The sequence below is a fragment of the Centruroides vittatus genome, unplaced genomic scaffold (genome assembly GCF_030686945.1).
Source record: "Centruroides vittatus isolate TY-2023 unplaced genomic scaffold, ASM3068694v2 contig_882, whole genome shotgun sequence".
Taxonomy (NCBI): domain Eukaryota; kingdom Metazoa; phylum Arthropoda; class Arachnida; order Scorpiones; family Buthidae; genus Centruroides; species Centruroides vittatus.
In genome coordinates, this window is record NW_027122574.1 from 4,439,491 (window position 1) to 4,463,408 (window position 23,918).

The 23,918-nt window shown below is 30.8% G+C and overlaps 1 protein-coding gene across 1 annotated transcript; it reads left to right on the forward strand.

Moving 5' to 3' along the window:
• The first annotated feature begins 3,895 nt into the window (after positions 1-3,895).
• LOC136983505 (cell adhesion molecule DSCAM) lies at positions 3,896-22,631 on the forward strand. Its single transcript, XM_067280261.1, has 6 exons — positions 3,896-4,013; positions 8,150-8,428; positions 13,161-13,348; positions 14,568-14,697; positions 18,075-18,212; positions 21,864-22,631. Exons 1-6 carry the CDS (start codon positions 3,938-3,940, stop codon positions 22,025-22,027), a joined length of 975 nt encoding a protein of 324 aa, XP_067136362.1. The 5' UTR covers positions 3,896-3,937; the 3' UTR covers positions 22,028-22,631.
• The last annotated feature ends 1,287 nt before the right edge of the window (positions 22,632-23,918 follow it).

The window sequence follows — 23,918 nt, forward strand, 5'->3', positions numbered from 1 at the left end:
AACTCACCTGCATTTATCGTCATAAAAAAATTATGAGTTTTTTTTTAATGATGAACGAGCAATTATTTATTGTAACATCGTCACAATGCCGGGATGAAATAATTAATCATGTTTTTAAATTTATTTAATTTAAAATATATGCTCTCCACTTCAAATTAGTAGTGTCTTGCCCCTGTACGTAATACATTTCTGTTAGCAACCGAGTCCTTACGTTATTTCAATTCAAAATTTTCCCTTGTAACTTTCGGTTTGCATCGGAAGTTCGTACACGGTTAATCGGGGCCTTCCGCCCTTAGACTTTTCATATTTGGTCTCGGATTTCATCTATCTAACTCCGTTCTTGAGGTTAAGGAAAGAGAAACAGACGGACGACAGTGAAAATTTATAAGTACAATTTTTACTTTTCCGGCTGTTATCGTATATAACAGGGAAAGTGTGGCGATCGGTCAAAAAATTACCCTCCCCAAGATTTTTACATTTTTGGACTTAGGACATCTTAAATCGTTGAGAAATGAAAACAAGGGGATGTTTGTGTGCGTGTGCGTGTTTCTGGGCACGAGTTTGTTCATCCTCTGTTTTATATAACTCCTGTGCCTTTTGTCGAAAATTTCTGAAATTTTGCAGGGAGGTTTGTATATTCTCCTAATACACAGTTGATGCTATTAAATTTTGGTGATTAAAGGTCGAGAAATAGATAAAGGGGGTCGTCTGTATCTCCAGTAGGAGATCCAGTCTGTATTTTATTCATTATCATTAAATTTTTTTTTTAAATAAAACTCATCCCTACGTCAAAATTAAGCTTTTTGTCATTTTATATTAAAATATAACAAGTTTTTAAAATAAAATACGATAGCAGATAGTGCCACCAAAATTTTAAATGTTGCAGGGAAAGTTGAGCAATTCGTCGCTGGTTCTTTTTTCAGCCCAAAAACGTGATTGATTGTATGAGGTTACTTCTTTTACTGCTTTTTATAATGAAAAAAAATGCAAAGACCAATTAATATAATTTCAAAAAAAATTATTTTCCGGAAAGATGGCCAGTAGAATATCATCAATATTTTGGTAAATGAATCAGTGAGGAAAAAATAAACATTTAATTTAAATATCTAAAATGGTAAATTAAAAACTCTAGCAGCGAGTTGCTTAACTTTTCCGGCAACGTTTGGTGGCACCATCTGTTGTCATATTTTATTTAAAAAGTTTTTGCCATTTTATAATAATTGAAAATATAAAAAGCTTAGGATAGGGGTGGGTTCTCAAAAAAATTGTAAATGCTAATAACGAGTAAAATCGTCCAGTAAGCCCGGTCCCAATTGAAAAATGACACACGACCTCTTTTATATCTCCACCCGTCGACCTTTTAACCATCAAAATTTAATAGCATCAATCCCCTAATACACAAACCTGCCTGAAAAATTTTCGACAAAATGCACAGGAGTTATTAAGCTTTAAAGAGGGTTTTTTAAAACTTTCCGCCCTGTGGGAACTAAGAGGGCCTCATTTAGCAAGCCCATTATGGGTTCGGCCAGACCCACAATGGGGCGGCCGGGTGGTGAGGGATGACATATCCGGACGGAGTACTCCGAAAAATTCCTGGGGATTTTTCGACCCGTCTGGATGCGATCCCGGGTCCCCCAGAGTGGTAAGCTGCCACCTTGATCGCTCGGCCATCCGGGCGTCGCTTCAGAGAGTGAACAAAATCGTACCCCAAACACACACTAACATCCATGTAGACAGAAAATGAATTTTTTTTCTTTTTGCATTTCTTGACGTTTCAAGGTCTCGAGTCCAAAAATATAAAAATCTTGGGAGGTCACTTTTTGATCGATCGCCATACTTTCCCCCTGTCAAAGAGCCGACAGAGCCGAAAAAGCAATTGTAGCAATGTTTCCTGCCTAGGAGTGCCTTTGTAGGGTTTCGTATCTACAAGTCTTTGTAGACAGACATACTATTGGAGTTTTTGATCGCACTACCAGGGCCGTCGGAAGCTTGGTATAGGACCCAGGAGTAGAGGTCTCCTTTTGTCTATTCATGAACAAATGAAATACAGTAGAGCATCGATTATCAGATTCAATTGGGGACTGGGTTTGGTCGGATAACTGAAAAAACGGATAATCGAAAAGTATGAATAAATACATTATTAGTATATGTTATGTATGTAAACCTCCAGGAAATCACCCACACCAAATTGCCCCTTGACCTAGTTAGGCGGCCCTCGCACCTCTGACCTTTGTCGTGTTCCTTTGTCTTCGGTCAGTCGTACGTTAGCTGTCGTAACACTCAGACCTGGAGGCACAAACGTTACGTTGTATTATTACACAGTTACGTTTCTATTATAATAAAGTTACTTATATACGTTAATAGTAATCGTTTATTTTACGGACACAACGATATAGTATTAGTATATCGCTATTAACCTACTTCGCGTTGAATTTTCATCGATGTTAAGCCTAACAAATTTTTTTTTAAATACTGTACTAATCGTCGCTATTGTATCGTTAAAAATTATTTCTTTATTTTGCACAAAATAAATACAGTACTGTACTGTATATTGAAAAATATACAGTAAAACAAAAAAATATATATTCGGGTTACATATTTTACATAAAGAAGACCTATACATTAGAGAAAGAAGTCCAGAAGTTTCTTTTGCTTCGCAGCTGACACTGGTTTTTTTTGTTTTTTTTTTTGCCGCTAAATCTCGCACACGTTTTAAAAACAGCAATTGGATAGCGTCGTTAAATAAAATTATGCCTGGTTTAAATACTGGCCTCTCTTTCATGGTCCAGTTGCCAATTTTGCCAATGTTGCCAGTTAAACCACGCAAAAAGTTAACAAAAATAATATTAAAGTAGCCAAGACATAGTCAAATATTGTAGCGCCACATCACTAGCGGACATTTGAATTTGCCGACTAGAACGAGGTCGGTTAACCGATGTGACGGTTGACGGTCGGATAATCGATGCTCTACTGTACGTAGAATATTTCTTTATTAATAAATAGCAGTCTTAAATGTATCATTTTTTGTTTATAAACATAACATTAATTTATAGGGGTCATAATCACTACAGGTCCCTTATTAAGTTTTCTCTGAGCTGAAAAAATTTCCAGCTCTTCCCTCTCGACTGCCCTGACCGCCTGTTTTCTTCACGTAACATTTTTTTGTGTTGATTTCCCACTCTATAAACGAAATCATTCTCATATCTTTTGATGTTTTGTTATTTTCTCTACACGTTAATAATATTTAGATAACCTTCTCAAATCTTTTGACGTTCCGTGTTTGTTTGTTTGTTTAGTTATGGCAACGCAACACTTGGGCGATCTGCCTGGGTGAATACCTTCCGGGAGGTCTTTTTAAGGAAAAATGGTCCCTATTTAGGCGTTACAAAGGTGGAGAAAACCCGGAAAACTCCACGTGGTCAGCCCGTCCGAGCGAGGCGCAAACCCAAGACCGAACTCCCAGCGTTCAGGGTACGAACAGCGTTTTGAAGAAGCGGAAGACGAGGGAGAAGCGGAACTGTTTTGACGTTCCGCTTCTCCCTCATTCGCCATCTCTTCGCTGTTTGTTTATAAATTTCAATGATATTTCTCTCGTTTATAGGAAATTTCTTTTGGTTCTGCTTCACGTTCTTTATATTATAGGTAAATCAAACTGGTTAAGAAATTTTACTCATTGTTATTTATTTCACCTCGTGGATTTCATGTATAAACAACATATAATATACGTACAAAAGTGAAAAAAAAATGTTCTTAACCTTTATAATTAATTATAATTTACTATAAATGCATTATTGTAATTTTGAGAGATGATACAAACACAATTTACTGGATTTAGAGAGCTTTTTAGAAGTAAAGTCCTCTTTTTAAAAAAAACAGTTTAATAATTCGCCTCCAGAGGGCATCGATACTGTGATGGCGGAAGTCGGTTGGTTTGGAAATGACATTTTATAAATGTCAGCTGTTAAATGCACTTGTTTCTTTATTGACAATTATTTATTTATATCCGGCGAAAGGTACAAATTATGTTAAAATAATGGATAAAATAAGTATTTAAGATTATTAATTAATTTTATTTTAACTATATTAAATAGTAATTAATTTTCTAAAGATTTAATTTGATTTTTCTTCGTGAATTTAGGTTATGAGGTTGACCTCTTTCTTGATTAAGTTAAAAAAGTCAATCGCTTAGATTTTTTAAAGAAATTTAAACGAATTTTGAGGTAGAATTTTTTAATTTGAAAACACCTTTAACTATTAATTAATGTTTTGAGAAAATCTTTAAGTATGCTATATATTATCAATATATAAATTTGATATTGTGGGTCATTTGGAGTCTTACCAAGCCTTTGCTGATGGTCTGACTTCTGTAAGTGAAATCATCAACAAAATTAATGGATTTATGAATTTAATTAAAATTTTCCCATTTTTAAATCGATTAAATGGTTGTGTGGCGAGAACTTGACCGTCGTAAGAGAACGAGATTCAAATCAAAATCCTGACTTATGCAATTTAACAAGATGAGTTGGATGGCATTCCTGTTTTCTGTCGCACCTAACAGATTCTGAGTATATTTAGGTGATTGGTAGCAGTCTGTTTTGTATAATGTGTTGTGCTTGATCAAATACTTGTCTAGATTTGTGATTCTCAAAGTTGATTCGTGGACCACTTAAACCAAATTGGAGATGACACTCCTTTAAAAATTCAGCAAAGAAAATTTACTAAATAAAAACGTTTTTGATTGGTTTAACTGATCTTCCTCGGTTACGATAAAATAGGACGTGAAAGTAGAACATAAATTTAAAAATAAATGATAACAAGAATTCTAAAATAATTAATAACTGAAATTGTAGTTGTGAATAATAAACAAATAACTACAGAAATAAAACAAATGATAAAAAGTAAAAATAGATGAATAAATGTCCCGTAATAAAATTAACTTTTGTAAAAAGACCGCCGTACGGTAGCCTAGGTGTCCGCATCTCTATGGTTAATGCAACCAGTTTTTGTGCACTTTAAAAATCTCCAATCTTTTCAGATATCTCATAGTATGTATATTTGATGTTGGTTTGATGATCGATTCCTGTTCCCGTTGCACCTAGATGTCCTGATGTTGTGCATAAGCTGCCAGCGTCGTGTTATTGAGATTTTTATCAATTGTATATTTATGTTCTTTGAGCCATTGTTGTAAGTTGTGCATAGTTGCACCCACGTAGACCAGTTTTGATTTGAAACGTTGGTCAATTAACGGGATGCAGTAAATCCCCACGGCCGAATTACAGTTATATGGCTTTTTATTGTTCCTTAAAATTCCGAATATTGTTTGGTTACGTCAATATACAACCATGAGATTATTAGCTCTGGCTGCTTTCTTATGTGTTCCTCTTAAAAAGGGATATAATTTAAAACCACTCTTTGTTTCTGGTCCACTGACACATGCTGACGTTTTGCTGCTTGAAAGATTGAGATCAACTTCCTTATCATTTCTATTGGATAACCCTGTTGTTCTGCAATCCTTAAGACTGTTTTGGTGTCACGTATGCTGGTACAATGTGTATATGCCCTTCTTATCAAGGATCTAAAGGCTGCCAATTTGATGTGGAGAGGATCAACAGAGTTATGATGAATTAAATGGGTTGGAAACATGGTTTCCTGTATACTTTGGTCCAAACTTTGCCATATTTGCAAGAGGTGGAATTGTCCAAAAAGTTCACTGTTGTTTCACTCTCCTGGTCTAATTGTAGGAATAATCCGTAGGGGTTATGTTATCATTGATCACTTTTAAAAATTGCTGCAGGTTTGGTTTTCTTTGCCACAAGATGAAGATATCATCAACATATCTAGCGTAAAAGATAATAAAGTGTTGGAATTTGGATAGAATGTTGTTTTCTAATTGTCGCACCACCAGCTCACAACATATTGCTGACATGGGACTGCCCATTGGTACACCTCTTCCTTCTAAGTGTACTTTGTTCTCAAATTCAAAGAATGATGTATAAAATACGAGATGCGCAAGTTCCAGTATATGATATGATTGTGATGTTTTCGCGCATCATCAATGTTGGCAAACAGGAAATCCCTTATTGCACAAAAACAAGGAGGTGTTTTTATAGAAGGATACATCGATTTGAAGTCCAAGATTGTCATGTATTCATTGGCTACCAGAGAAATGGTATTGAGACATTCTATAACCTGCAGTGAGTTGAAAGCGGAAGGTGCATGGTAGAATTTGACCAGCTGTTTCTCAATCAAAAATGTCAGTGAATTACATTTCTTGATGACAAGACATATTTGGTTTTTTTTTAAATCGTATTTATGAAAAGGGTGCAGAATATTTTCAGGACCCAAAATTATTCCCAAGCATATACAAAATTTCTCCAAAATTTTACAAAGTACAAAAAATGATAAATAACTTTAATTTAAATGTTAGTGTCATTTTTCATTTTAATAATCTTGATTGCATAACAAAACAATTTTTGATTTATTTTCTTGTTTATTAATTTATTAATATTTTATAAAGTTCAGGAAATTTATTAAGGGATAAATTTAAGAAGTATATACTTTTGTACATGTGTTATACATGATTTGTTAATGAATAATAAACAAATAATTGCTTTTTTTTTAAAGCCATATGAATTTATGGTTGTGGATTAATAACAGGATAAACTATTTTAATTTAATAAAACAGTTTACTTTTAGTCTTAATAATTTGGCTTTATCTGAAATAAGATTAGAAATTTATTTTTGTAGTACACAATAAAAGCATGCATATCCACATATAAATGGAGAATTTTTAAGTTTCTTTCTAAAGATTGATTCTAGATGTCTCAATCATTTTCCATTCTTAAGCTTAATGTTTATTAATTAATGAATATACTGGTGCTCGTAATGTAAATTGTTAATTTTTCTAAACTAAAATAAACTTCAGAAAATTTTCAAAAGAATTTAAATTGGAATCTGGAATTGTATTGGAATTGAGCGAAATTTTGGTATCATTCCATCACTAGTTACAATTAAATTATGTTTGTATTATGGAAAATAAAATGTACTTGTATATGTTTTATTTGTTAAATGTGAAAATTTATTAATTTAGAAAATTTTATGTATAAAGTGAATCACTGGATAAAAGTTAGAGAATTTACCCAAATTTAAATTTATACATGGAGAAATATTTCTGTTCTTCAGATCTGATGTAAAGAATAAATAATAGTTAATACAGTTTGTTTATGTAGATATAAATTAAAACATTTCACTATGTGGTCTACCAAATGAATATTCACAATTATGAGATCCTAGCATACCATTTGTGTTGCAAAACTTCAGTAGACATTCAAGTATGGACACCCATCTGTCAGGTGCTGGAAGAGTCAGGGGATAAAATAACCCATAGATTATCAGTTTATTTATTTGAACTAAAATCCATCACAGATTTCAATTCAGGAGATAGATGATAAGGCTCAACTTTCTGACACTGATCATCTTGGAGGGGACAAGAGGGTTGGTAAAGAGCACGGGAAGACTCCTCTCAGCCATGAGACAATCTAAATGTATGTTTTGGAACAATTGGCATAAAAAAGCAAGGGCAGTCTTACATAGATCTAATGGAGATGACAAAAAGGTTTGAGAAGTGGTCCTGAAAGGTAGAATTATGACTGAATTATTTAAAGATGATTCCAGAGATAGAAGAGTCCACTCATTAAGAAGACTGCAAACTAGGAACCATCTGGAATGGAACCATTTTCCAGGCCTTGTCAGTCGCAGGCCTTACTCACTCTAGATTGATTTGATTCATTGTTGGATCATAAATAATAATTTTATTATAAAAATAAACTACTTTCTAAGTGAAATGAATTGCATCACACTCTTCCAAATATGTTTATGATTTTTGCTGACCCATGTAACTTTGGGAAATTGATGTATATTATCATTTTATCAAGATTTGCATAAATTATATAAATAATTTGTTTATAAAGTAAGTATTGTATTGATAGATACTATGCTAATTTCTAAAATAATATAATTAATGTCAAATTGCATTGAATCATAATTATCACATTTGTTGGATTCTAGTTCTTTAATTTGTTTAAAATTATGATAAATTATGATTTTATTTTGTTAATATAAATATTAAATTTATTTATTGTTTCTTTAGCTTCTATTAGAATACTGCAACCTCTTCCTGCTGCAACTATAGTTGATCTTGGATCAAAATTAACACTGTCTTGTAATGTGAGTGGCATTCCAAATCCACGATTCAACTGGTTCAAAGATGGACAGAAGCTGTCCTCTGAATTAAAGTGGAGAATTCGTGAGTTAGAAAATGGAATTCTAGTATTTACCACTTTGAAAAAATTGGATGAAGGAAATTATACCTGTCATGCTGAAAATGATTTTGATGCTCTGAATTTAAGCACTCAAGTTATCATTCAAAGTAAGATTTTTTTTTGTTACAACATTCTATAATTTGATAAAACTTATATTAATTCCATAACAAAAAACATCAAATTGCTTAATGAATGAATATTGCTTGGCCAGAAACAAATGTCTGAATTAAAGCCATGTTTTTGAACAATATTTTGTATAGAAAATATATGCCCAGAATTATAAATTGTTTAAGATGTAAGATAACTAAAATACTCAAATCATGGACTAATAATTAATATAGAACACCAAAGAATAAAATAAAATAAAAATTAATTCTTTAATGAAAAACATTTAAACAAAAACCAAACAGAATCAGAAAAATTATGCATCCAAGTGTTTTTGAATTGCCTGAACTCATCTTCAGGCAATAGAACATTGTTGCTACGGTGGTGAGATTGTAGAATTTAAATAAGTAATAGTTGGCATGGGTGACGACAAAAAAAATTCAAAAATTGTGTATGAATAATGAATGAAAGCAAACTTAAGTTGTAAAAAGTTTATTAATAATATATATTTTTAAAATTTCTACCATACCCATGTCAACTACATTTATATAAGCTTGCCTCCACAGCAGTAATGTTCTACTCACATTCCTGAAGAATAGTTGTAGCAACTTGAAAGCACTTTGATGCTAACTTTTTTTTATTTTTGTTTTGGGTTTTGTTTAAGTATTCTCCAATAAAGAATTATTTTTTGTTCTAATTGTGATCATTCTACAATAATGATATTTGAGAGAGATTTTCATATAAAGATTTATTTTCAATCAAATGATATACAAATATAGTGAAACCTGAATTTATCATTCTCAGATATGTTGCTTTCCTGAAAACATTGTTCAATTTAATAGGATTCCCAAACAAATTTAAACTATAGGAAACAAACCAGCATTGACTCTTCCTCAATTTATCATCATCATGCATTTATTGGTCAGAATTTTTAATCCCAAAGAACATTAATTCCAGATTATTTTTAAGAACGTGCAACACTATACACACAAATCTTAATATGTATCAGTGACAGTAATAGTGGTTGCTGTTTTTGGAATGTGGTTTAGAAACTAACAGTTTGAACTGTTTACAATTAGCTGTACATCCTTGTATACATCTTACCTGCTAGACAATGAACCGGAGAGAGAGAGGGGGGGTAGTGAGTTGAATCCAAACAAGTGCAGAGTTTTACTTGAAGCACTTTATGTATTCAAGTACATGAGAACATTTTAGTGTGCTGACATAATTGCTGAAATCAAACATGATGCTACTAAACAAATGAAGGACTTTAAAAAAGAAAAAAATGAAGATTGAAATTGACAGTGGAAAAATAATACTGGCGTATGTATTGTTTTGATTCAATAAATAAAATACGTATAGGCACAAATATGATTATTTTTTGTATCCATTATTATTTTTTTTTTAGTTCTTCCAATGAAAATAATGAGTTGAGATTTTACTGTGTAAATTAAATCTTTTATAGTCACTTGCTTTGTAATTTTTATTTTTACAATTAATACAAATTTTTCAGTATGACTGCATGAAATGCCACATTTAAGTGCCTTATTTTTTGTTGTCAATCTCTGGTTTTACATAGTTCAAAAGGGTGCAAATTTAATTTGTTGGTTTGCTTCATAAATTTTCTGGAAACCAATTAGGTTATAAAATTGAAATTAGTACCTACTGGTATCTATCAGGGAATAGCTATATCTATTACTATATGTAGTAGATATAGCCACTCCCTGACTGACATAAGGATTTTGTTCTGCAAAACTTATGCAAGTCAGAATTATAAATGCTTATGTAGCATTTGTAACTATGTTTGCCTAAATTTGAGTGGAACAAAAAGAAATATGTGATAAATGTGTGAATAGAATAAATTCAATGTTTTATTTTCATTTACAGGAAAAATGACAAGCATGTGCTTTGAAATGTACAATTAAAAAATTAAGACAAATGCCAGTAAAAACGTCTTACAATCAAAAATAATACAAGAGTACAAGTGCAGTTAAGAATACCAAATACTAGACAACTGCTGACAACAGCAGATGGTCAAGCAACTATGTATATTCAAATTTTATTACAGAATAAACACAATGAATGTTTTATGTGCTTTTTTGAGCAGTTATGGAGTTAGGCCGCGACTCCACTAGCTGTAAAAGGACCGTAAAACCCCTCACCGTAAAAGCTTTTAATCACGTGACCATGATATTTTACGCCTGAGCAGGTCGTAAAATATCATGGTCACGTGATTAATTAAAAGCTTTTATGGCGAGGGGTTTTACGGTCCTTTTACGGCTAGTGGAGTCGCGGCCTTAGGCTCTGTATTTTTGTTATCCAGTTAGATTTGCCATTTATTTTTTGTAGTATGCAAAATACATTTCCATGAATTTTTTGAATTTTCATGGGACAGAAAAATTTTTGCAATTCAGTGAGAGTCTGTACATAAAATACAGGTACTCCTCACTTTACAACCGAGTTCTGTTCCGACGACTACGTCGTTAAGCGAGTTGGTCGATAAGCGAGGAGCTTGCGCCAGGAATATAGGATCGTTGTAAAATTATACAAATTATGCAACAAACTTCAAATTTATTCATAAAAAGACTATTATAGTATGCTATTAGCCTATTATAGTACTATAAGACAATTATAATACACACAAGCCTATTATAGTATGCTTAGTGCGCATGTCACCATTCACCACTGATCGACACTCAAGCTGAGAAAGGGGATTCCCCGAATTGCAGGTTGAAACTCGATTGGTTGTAAGTGCGAGTGGTCGTTAAGCAGATAGGTCACAAAGTGAGGAGTACCTGTAATATGTTTTTTCTTACAACTGTAATGAATTTTTTATTAATGCTAAAATAAAACTTCTCCAGAAACTGGGCTATACTGTAATGTACAAAAATTCATTGCAATTCAAACAAGTCAATGCAAACAAAAATTTTATAAAAATTATATACAAAGAAAATTAAACAATTACCTGAAAGAATTAAGTAAATTATTAATTATAATATGCCAAAAAGCACCGACCAAAAACACTGCCAACTCTCAAACACTGAAATATCCACTAATATATTACATTGACATCTCCTGGTGGTTAAGATTCTAGAAAAAAATATCTTAAACTAAACAAATTAGTTTCCATTAGCCATTCATTTTAGTGATATTTATTATAATCTTGTAACAATTGCTTATATGGTTGAACTGATAAACAATTTGAACCAAAACACTTTTATCTGACGTGTCAAAACCTAAATTCAGTTACTAAAATTCAGTTGCTAAATGAAAAGCATTAAAATTAACACAAGAGGAACAGAATTTACAATAATCTAAACATGGAGCTATCATTCTTTTAAATATATTGTATCTCACATATAACACTCAGCGCCGGATCCAATAGGTGCGAGGCCCGATTGAATTTTTTTTTGCGAGGCCCCTCAAACTTTAAATAACAAAATTAATTAACAGTTAATTTACATATTGAAATATGCTGTTTTATTTTTAATAATAATATACCTAGATATTTATTTTTGTAACATGTACTATTTTTAAATATATAAATTTTGACGTGATGCAGGGCCCCTTCAAGCGCGGGGCCCGATTGGTACCAATCGCCTCAAATCCGGCCCTGATAACACTGTATAATTCAAAATGCTCTCTATATTTAAACTAGTAGCCTGGGACACCCCCTAGTGGGCATTCTTGGCATACTGTTACAGATAAACTGACACGTGATCAATGGCTTATATTATTAGATAGGTTCTTGAGCCCCATTCATTAAAAATATCCAAATACAACTTATAATATTTTTAATTAGCAGCTCTATCTTTAAACTGCTTCATATATAGCAAAATATTAAATAAATATACTTTAATTAAAAAATATAAGATACTAGAACGGTGATAATTGAAAAACAAAATCATTCATTATTGAACATACAATGATTATAATTAATTTATAACAAAATTTTCTAAATAAAAATGTATCTTATATTTTGATTTATTAATCAGAATGAAATTTAACAGTAATTTTATTTTTATAATTTTAGTTAATGATTTATCTAGTTTTTTGGTGGTAGTTTCATTCAAAGCATTCATAAAAATTGTTATTGTTTTTTTACTTTTTCATGTACATGAAAAAGTAAAAAAACAATAACAATAACAATTTTAATAATGATTAATATTTTTCTAATTATTGTATTATATATATACAGTCAAACCTGTTTTTATGCGGTGGATAGGGACCGCATAAAAAAAACGCATAAAAAAAATCACACGAACCTTCACGAGTGGCTATAAAAAATAGTTTTCGCAACACAATTTAAAAAATATTTTTTTATCCGGTTAATAGGGATCGCATAAAAGAAATCTCACATAGAAAATAACTCAAAACCGTTCGAAATAGAATTTATTGACAACAGATGTCAGCACTTGACTGCATCGTCTCGTCTATCGTCTGTTTTACATATTTTTGTCCAGATGGTGTTTTGTTGACTTAAAAAGTAAATTATTTTATTTTTCGCATATTCATGCAATAATATTACTATAATAAGTTCATTTATGCTATAATAAGTTTATTTAGCTATAATAAGTCAACGTGAGACATGACAAATCGCATGAGACTAGTCACCAACTATACCGCACAAAAAAAGACCGCATAAAAACAGGTTTGACTGTATATATATATATATATATATACACTTATACATAATGTTAAAGGTTAACCAGTTTCTAAATAATTTTTTTATAGCTCCTCCAGACAAATTGGTTGATGTCAGCGTTCATCCAACAACAATTGTGGCCACCATCCGATGGAGAGTTTCAGACGATGGTGGTTATCCAATAACTCATTTTACTCTGATGTACCGTCCATTACATTCCAATGAGAGAATTGCTGCTTGGCATATCCCATTTCCTATTCTCATTAGTCCGATTGCAGTAAGTGCATTATTTATATAATTAGACAAAGTAGTTTAAAATTCTGACTAAAAACAAATTAAATATTTTTTTGTGTTTAGAATAATAAAGAAATGAATTGATAAATAATAAATTTTGCTAATTAAATCCAATGGAATCAGTTAGTTAATTGACATGGCTTATTTCCTGAATTATAAACAGAATTACGCATTCAATAATAATTCCAGCTGATTTAGACGAATATTTAACAATATTTTAATTAAATTTCACTATATTAGAAAACAGCTTTCTGTAGATGTTACTACCCAAGAAAAATTGAACATTAAGTGTTGCAAGTATGAAGATTGATTTGACTGCAATTAGCAATTAACTTGACTTTAATGTTTTTCTACTATGAATGTGTTAATAAAGTGCAATATCTTCATGTTTGTTATATATATTAATAAAAAAAATTTATATAGTAGATTTGTTTAAGTAAGAACAGTTTCTAAATATAATAAATTATCAATAGTTTTAGTTATTAATTACATATTTAAATCTTCAAATGATTTAGGACTATAAAAAGTCTGATATGACTTCTTAAAAAGTGGTTAACTTTCTGAAATCAGAAATCATTATCATCATCATTTAACTTGAAAATTATTGAATTAAACCAAACTTAATAATTTTTATCATATTTTATGTACCCAGGGGCAGATCCAGGAATTTCATTTAGTGGGTGTGCTTCGTGTCAATATCGATATCCTTGTAGTGCTATGATGGAAACTCTTTTCTACTTAGGATTTTAGGGAGTGCATAAGCACCCTCCGCACCCCCTGGATTCACCCCTAATACAATAATTAATTAAATTATCTTAATATGAATTTATAATTTTTTCTATATTTTCTTTGGCAAAGAATTACATTTTGTAAGTAAAGTCTAAATCTCACTCTTACAATAACTAACCAGCATTATCATTATAGTTTTGAAAATATTTTAGGAAAACAATAATATATATTAACAAGGATCTTTGACCAAAACTTTACAAAAAGACTGAAAGCCTGTATCTACTGTACATTTAGAATCAAAATACATTTTTATAGGAAGAATATTTAATACTTGAGAGACAATTGAATTTTGATCATTGATTTAGGCCTTGTAGTGATAATAAACCAAAATAAAACATTAATTATATATTATTTTTGTTATTTTATTAACCTTAATTTTCATATATTATCAACAAAGTTGTATGTACTTTCAGCGTCAATTTCTTGTATATAATCTGCAACCGGGAATGGATTACATTTTTCGCCTCTGGGCCAACAACAAATTGGGTCCGGGAGAAGCAACTGTAGTGCAGGCCTCGACAGCAAACACATTAGAGTCTCCAGGTATTTTATAAGTTTTTTAATCTGTAACAAAATGTGCTATATTCCTACAGCAATACATTTTTTGACTTGGAATTTCATTAAAACTAAAATAACTAAACATTTGTACTTATTTTAGAAAAAATAATATTGTAAATTATATCTCACAATTTGACTCAACATTTTATCAGAAAATATAAAATTGGATTAAATTTTTGTTAGTTTATATAAATAAATTATTTTATAAATAATCTTTAGGTGAATCTTTAGTTGCTATACAAAATTTTCCTTCATTTATGAAACACTGATATTTTTACTTAACTATCTGCTAAAATAAAAAATTTCTACTAAAGCTTAAACTAAGTTAAAATAGAATTGTGAAGAGCATATCAGTTTATATTATGTCATATTAAGATATAGTTTTAATATTTTTATATTATGTTTTGTGAATAGCCTATTTTTTCATAAATTTTAAAAAAATGTCCTGTTCTTATTGGATTGTTTGGAAAATAATTTCGCTTTTTTATTACTAGAGGAATTAGTTGTATTTTTACCAGCCAATTTCATTTTAAACCACATTTTCATTATATATTTTGACAGCTGACATTTTAAGGCTTATTTACAAAAAATTTTGTTCGATTCTGTACAATTGTTTTTTTTCGGTGTCCCATCAAATATGGAAAATTGAAAGAATCATTTTCGGCATATTTTGCTTTTTTATTACCAAAAAATCAAAATGCTGTTCGAGCAAGAAAAAAGTTGTGGTACATGTATGGAGAAGATGTGTCGAGAGAAAGACAGTGCCAAAACTGGTTCACAAAAGTTCGTTCTGGCAATTTCAATATTGTAGATGAACCATGTTCTGGATGGCCAGTTGAACCCAATGAAAACAAAATAAAGGTACTGATTGAAGCAAACTGCCGAATAACAATGAGTGAAATCATTAAGAAATTAAATTTGTTGAATTGAACCATTTATGATTACTTGAAACAAATTGGTTTTGTTTCAAAGCTCGATATATGGGTTCCACATGTTCTTAAAGAGAGACGCTCTTTGGTGGTGTTTTAAGAAAAATTTTTTTTTTTTTTTTTGGAGCTTTCACCAGACAATTTAACAATTGATTCAAAAGTGTACTGCCCTTGAGTAAACAAATTGAGTAATATCATCAAATAGAAAAGGCCAGAATTGATCAACAAAAGGTGTAATGTTTTACCATGATAATGCCAAATTTCACACAAGTTTGGTAACTCAGAAACTTTTACAGCTTGGATGGGATGTTACTACCACACCCACCATATTTGCCAGACCTGGAACCCTCAGATTATTACTTGTTCTGGTCTTTACAAAATTTTTTAAACAGTAAAACATTTACTTCAAATGAGGATGTCAAAAATCACTTGGATCAGTTTTTTGTAAGCAAAAATCAAAACTTTTATGAATGTGGAATCATGTTACTACCAGAAAATGGCAACAGGTATTTGACCAAAATAGTCAATATATAATTCAATAAAATATTTATATATTATAAGAAAATTGTTTTTTTTTCCTCCATGAAAAAAAACGAAATTATTTTCTGAACAACCCAATAGTTAAAATTTATTTAAAAATAATTTAAAAACTTTATTTGAATATACATCATTTATCTTTGAAAGAATTCAAACTTTGTAATTGTGCAGAGATTGTGTTCAATTGATATAATAATAATATATTTTTTATAATTAAAAAGTATGTAAAACTGAAGAAGTATCAGCTATTTATTTTACTTATGAAATTCATAAATTTGATGTATAAATAAAGTATAAAGTTTTGTATCTAATCAGAAGGTGGTTGATACAATAAAATGTAGTTTATTAAATAACAGAATTATTTTAATTGTAAAAGTGTTTATTCTGTTAAAGTTACAATGAAATGAATTAACATCTACTGTATATACATAACAGAAACCTGAGTAGTAAACAGTTATTGACTGCTCACTTATCTGTGATTTATTTGTAATTATCAATAACGATGTCATGCATTCGAAAAAAAATTTATGGAAGTTTCTGGTTTTTACTGAACTTACATATTGAATTCATTTTATTATGTTTCTATTATTCTATTTTCTGTTTATTGCTGCTTTCATGGAGACTTGTTTTCTGTAAGCCCCAAGCACTTTCAGGCTTTTGCCCTATTATCATGGTCCAATATTAATCTTAGAAGAAACTTCAAAAACCATCAGATAGAATATTATCTACTGTTACAGCAGAATGTGAACATCTCTTTCTCAATCCTAAAAAAGTTTGTTAGGCTTAAAAAAGAAATCACTTGTCAATTATTGTCTGTGGTTGAGTTTGATAATACATATGAATTCTAGCTTTTATATTACTCAAGTTTTTCTGGTGAAGGTGATCTTATTTCTCTTAGACTTTCATATGATGTTTTGGTGGCTTTTCTTATAAGGTTTTACATCAAAAACTTCTAAATAATATTGATAGCAACACTAAGATGTGATATTGATTAGAAACTAGATTAAAACACAAATAGATATCAGCAATTTCTTTAATGTAAAGAACAAGGATGAATAGAATTGGAAGTACACTCTTTCAAAATGAACATTGATTAATGGCCTAGTTAAAATCTTTGATATATATCTGTTATATAACTAGGTCATTAATGTTCATTTAATGAAAACATGCGCACACGTTTTCATTTTAGTTCTAGTTTTATTCATTCATATTTGTTTTTCAGTTTTTTTACTGTATTTAGTTGCTTCTTGTTAGCTTTCAATTTCATTTAAATTACAAATACTTTATGTATTTGTTTTAATTTATTGCATTTCTTAAAGATTACTTTATTCTTGTATATAGCATTGTGTTTTAATTTATTTTGGGATACTTTTAACATTTGCAGTGTATTTCTTGCATGCAAGAATTCTTATATGAATTTGCCTGATATTATCATTCACTATTTTGTAGATTTTTTTTGGTAAAGCTAGCATAAACATTTCATTGTTTCAGGTATGCATGTTAAAGTTTATATTTCTCCCCTTCTTAATTTGAAAGTAGCATTTTATTATAAATGCTGAAATAAAAGTTTTTTTTTTGTAATTGAATCATTTATGAAACAATTATTTATCTCGCAAACTATTGTAAATTGCCCAAATCTTATTAGTGTTGGATAAATTTGAGTATTGTCTTAGTCAATGCAACTTTCAATGTTTTTACAAACAAATAATTTTCATATAATTTTACTGTATTAATTTTCTGTAGTACTATAGAAAGATAATAGTTAGTAAAGTAAAAATGAATGTAGCAAACACAAGACTTGTGCTTTATGGAAGTGTTGCTACCAACTGAAAGTTGTAATTTTAATAAAAGTTATAATGTTTTAATTTCATAAATAAATCATCATTTTTATTTCAGATGTGATTCGACATATGTTGGCCAATTCTGACGAGTTCAGTTCGGCAGTGTGGATGGTGGCCATATCTGTAGTCATGGGTACAGTACTTGTTTTGTCCTGTTTGAGCTGCATACTTATATATAAAGAAAGTAGAAATGGTATGTTGTTGTAATCTTACTTATTTGTATTTAATGAGTAGGGGCTTTTTATAATTTGAAATTTATTAATTTAAAATCTATTCCAGCAAATTTAATTGACTTGAATTTCAAGAAATGAAAATTTCTGTGTAAATTTACTTTGAGTGGAAAATGCTTTTATCAGTCTTAATGAGAACAAAAATTTCTCAAGCTATTGAAAACATTTTTAAATTCATTTAAATACAAGACTAAATTTACTTATAGCAATTTCTTTGTTTTGTCTGAATTTTCAAAACATGCAATGGTAAGATTGAGTTGAGAGAATAAGGGACAAATGCTGTAAAGTACTATTTTAATTTCCGACTATTATAGACTATCGTGTGCCGGAAACAACCGTTAACCTACCGGGTACTTTACTCGGATTCGCGTTAGCGTGCCAGGCCTGGACTTTAAGCGTGCACCGAATAAAATAATGACAAGATTTGTCAACAACAAAAAGCAAAGATTTAATTAGTCGTCTAGTAATAACTATATACAATATTTAGTAAAAAATCAAACAATAATTTATTCAATGAAATGCAACAAAATCAACCTGACAATACTCAATTCAAATCTATGTCTAACTTAACTCTATTCCCCTTGGGAATCCGACAAAACCAAAAGTTTAACTTATAACAATAATTCTTATAAACTAGAGATCCTAATCGTCACCTCAATATACTCGGAACCTATTTCCTCAAACTCTCAACACTTTCTCTGACTGTCGATCCACAATTCGAATCACTTCAAAATCACCTTGGAACTATTCGATCCTATCGGACACCTCTCTCGCTTACCGCTACGAAGCTCACCAAGCTCGTTGCTATCTGGAATTCACCTCTCCGTCTTCACTTGAGATTCGGGATTTATAGTGTGAGGTGACGTCACAAGTCTGAATGCGATCACTCTCCTCATTTACATACTTAATGCTAACAATACTTATTTCGTCGTCTGGCAGCTTCTTTTTCCGACAATTACTCACTAACCTTTTACATTATTTGTTTTTACACTTTTTCCGGGACGTTTTTATTACTTACGGTCTAGCGAGTCTATCTCGTGCATGTGGGGTCTCCCCCCTCTTTCTCGGTGCGGACTTATTCTATGCCGCTCGGGAAGCGCAAATGTGTGCGAGTCCTATGGCACTTTTCTTCTGTCGGTGAGTTGGGTTTTATTTCTTTCTCTTTTTAAATACTTAAGGTGATTGGTGAGGAAACCTTCGTCCTAACAAAACAAGCCCCAAACAAAAATAGAATAATAAGCAAAATAAAAGTAAAATAAAAATAACGCTCGGACTTGGTTCCTTACAATGCAATCTCAATCTTAAATACAGTAATACCCCAAACTTACACGGTTATTGCTCGGTCCCACCTATTGTGTAAGTCGGGGTATAATTTTGCATATAAATACATACAAATTATTTTTAATTGGGGCCAGAGACTAAAGAAAACAATAATTTAGAAAAAATGTTTAATAAAATCTTAGATAATACATATGTATAACAAATTATATTATTAAAATAGTAAACCGAAGTTATTTTGATGTAAAAGGCTTCATAAAATCCAACAAATTCATCCGACGGCTCAAAGATTGTTTTTTTTTCTGCCACAAAATTTCCTCGTAGCATGCTAATAATTTCTTATTTCTCATTTTGTAGAAGAAATGCACTCTTCGTTGAAGTCTATATTTTCTAAAATATGTAACCTCTTTCCATTTTTATATCAAAGTCTTTAATAATGTTTATCTTTGGAATGTAAAGTTAAGTTTTTCTTTTCTTGTTTGATGCAGAAGAATCAGTTCTTCTTCGTTTGGATGACATAGTAGGGACTCTCAAGTCTTCGTAGATATAAATAACACAAAATAAATCGATTCTGCGCAACACGTCCGAACATGTAAGCCGAACAATAGTGTGGGGGAGCGAGTAATCAAGAGTTGCGTGGTGCTCACACAATTTTTAAATTTCGTCGATTCGTCTTTTGTTTAAGTCAAAGTGTTACTGTACATCTTTCTAAATCTTTATAAAAGGAAAAGATTGTGCACTGTTATGCTAATGGAACTAGTGCCTTTTATTGTTTTTTTTACAGAAATTTTTTGGAATAGATTTCAAATGAATAAATAAATGATCTAAAACTTGTTCTTTTGCTATAGAATTTAATCAAATCACTTTTTAATTTAAGAAATCAAAATCTAATTTCACAAATTAGTTGTTGACTATTAATCCTAATTAATACTTTATGTAAAAATGATATTATGTAATCATAATTAATCCTACACAGTTTTTAAGCTTAAATTTGATGTACTACAAACATTTTTTTTATTACCATGAAAATAATTTTGACTAAAAGATGTACTTATTTCCTCTAGAATGATGCCTTAGTAATAAAAATAAAAGTAAAAATGAAATAAACCATTAAAAAATATAAACAAAAGCACTATCAATACCATATCACATCTATTGCAAGTATACTTTTGACAAATGGAAATGCCAATATTTGATTTGAAAAATTTTATAATTTACGCTATAATGCTGTATAAAAAAGTAGCGATTATCACTCGATTTTGTGTAGTTTGATCTCGGTTAAATCTTATCATTTCAGTATTTTGACCTATTTAACAATCTTAATAATAATATCGACCCATCTCGATTATATTATAAGTGCAGACCCCTAACGGTTAGAAGTTGAAATTTGGTACACAGTTAGTGTACATTCTCATGACATACCATAAGAAGAGATTTTTTGAAATTTCTCCCCCCCCCAGGTGGAGAGGGAAAGGATTAAGGCTTATCCTAAAGAACTCAGCTTCTACTGTACTATTTTAGATGCAATTTTTTATTTTTAACTGCATTTTAGTAGGGTACCACATGGGGATGAAAGAAGTGTTAAGAGAAAGCGACGTGCAAGATTTACAGGTGCCAATGCAGTTTTTTGTGGGAAATCGAACATATTTTTAGACCCATCTAAAAATTCTCTAGTCAGTCTGGAAACAGGGGGACCTAATTCTTGCATTCTGTGAAAACAGGTAAGATTAGCTATAACGTAATAATCTTAATCTTTGCCCGAGCAATGCTGGGCTCATCTGCTAGTATTTTATATTTGAAACGAAAAACACCAAGATATTTTGCAGTGGAAATATATTTATCTTGTAGTGAAATCGGTGGACAAAATGAGTTTTTTTTTAATATTCTTATTTTTAGTCCTATCTTTTATGTGTCAAGAATATTTACTTATTTTTCAATCTTTGCTGCAATTGTTCTTCGTCAATGTCCATATATTGTCAAGATTATGTCATGCTTGTTTATGCAAATTTTTGATTCCGTTAATGAACTAAGACCTACTTTTCGTTCACTTCGACGGTAATGCAACGTACAGTACTTTTTTTGAAAGGCTCCCCAAAGCTTTAGATACAGTTTTAATCATCCTACATACGCTTGATTTCGACGTTGAAGTCAGATCTCCCACTTCATGATAAAAGTTTCCACTGGCATAAAAACTTAAAGTAATAACTGCAATAGAGGTGATATAGGATTGTTTCTTCTTATCTAAGATTTTCAGTTTGATAGACCTAATAAAAACATCAATAGTATTAGAAAATACTTAATCTTTTCTGAATAATTTCATCTTTATTACACTTCAGGTATCGCAGAAGGGCCGGAGGTGACTGCACGAGTCATTGCCAATCCGGGATTCGAGATCAACCTCGAAGAGTCGTACCTGCTGGAGCGTGCAGATTACAACGACAACGTGGAACGTCCCGTCAGACTCAATAACAATACCGTGCTGCTCCCATCCTCTGTCTAATTCTTTATTCATTTTGTTTCGTTAGTTTGCCTGTGGACTGAAATTCTGAATTTAAGGCACGCTTGGATATTTTTATAAAAATATTTGACATTTATACAGATCTTATTTCTTGATGCTGATTGTTGAACATAAAGCTTTGTTTTTATAATCTATATTTAATAAAATAAAATGGTTAATGTAAAACCTAGAAAGTATTTCTCTCCTTTGTAAATAATTGGTAACGATTAGACGATCAATTTTCTTACAAATGTAAGTTTAGCACCAAAGCATTCTTCTGTTATTTTGTTGCCAATTTACACACACATTTGAATTATTGAGGAGAAATGTTGATGCATTTGCATCTAAATGCTTAAAGTATTTCATATGCCAATTTTTAAATATTTTTTATTTGTAATATTTTGTAAATAACAATGTAAATATAAATGATGTAATGGCATGAAATTGTAACGATCGACGATAATGATAATACCGGATACGAGACGTATAAATTGTATTTTTAAATTGGATTTAAACGATTTAGTGTTTTAGTATATTTTGTGTGTATACACACAACATATGCATATATATATATATAAAAGTTTAAAAATAAAATCTAATAATGTTTTATGGTTTTATAAATGCTTAATATTTATTATATACATATTTTTTTTAAAGTAAGCAAATTGTATGGTGTAATATATACAGTATATATGTACATTGTATCAAATTTGTATAATTGTTATAAAGAAATTTATCCAAAAATGTATTGCTTGACAACATTCTTGCTTGTATAAAGCAAATCATCATTTGATAAATTTCAAAATTGGTAACTTATGCAAGTGATAAATTTGCATATTAAATTGTTGCTTATTGTTTGCAAACAATGCAAGTGTATTACTGTATTTTCTTGCATATAACCTATAATGGCATATACCCCGCAGAAAATTGCTAGAATGAAAATAAAACCTTCATATAACCCACTCCAACCATATATCCCACATATGGGACACTCATGGGAGCAACCATTGCACTGTAGATGGGTTTCTAATTACAACATAAAATTTATGTATAACCTGTATCCCTTTAAAATGTTTTTTTATGCACAAACTGTGAATAATCCATGCATACATACAGTAATACTTGAGTTTCTTTTGTATATTTTTTTCCCGTTCAGATATTTATTTGCAGATTGTTTCTTTTGCACTGGCAAAAGAAATTCACTAAAACAAGCCATTTCGTGACCCACCGGATAAAAGTTACCAAAAGCTGGAAGTTGGCACAGGTTCGTACCCAATCGTCGGGTAGGCTGCACGGAGTTCTTGGGTTTCTTCCACTTTTCTACAGAAATCCTCTCGGTTCCTCTTGGCAGATTGCCTACGTTGCATTATTACAAAACTTTTCCTTCGGATGGCACAAAACTTAAGTAAATTTGTTACCATTAAATTTTTTAATCTATGGATTCCATCATTGTTGAGATCACTTCCATGGAAAAATTACTTAGACTAACATAATTTCAATTAGATGGAAAAGGAATATAATGTTTTCAGTTCGAATAGAACTGAAAACATTATATTGAACAAAAGAATGCTCCACCAAGTATGGATAAAATGAAAAACAACTTTAATAGAGTTGAAATAAATCATATACTCGAATTTATGATTTACGTGAATTCCACGAAAGCCGTTCTTGATTTTATATCTTCCGTCTAACAGCCGTTTAGATCCCGGGCATCCGTAGAGGGAGTTTGTCTCCCTCGTGTGGATGCCCGGGATGACCCCATTTGTCTCCCTCTTCAACCATGGAATGCTTTGTCATTTCATGTTGATGCAGTGCTGTATTCTATAATCTACTCGTGAAAAAAACCAGAAAATTAGACAAATAATTACATCAATAAATTTATTTATAAGCTTTG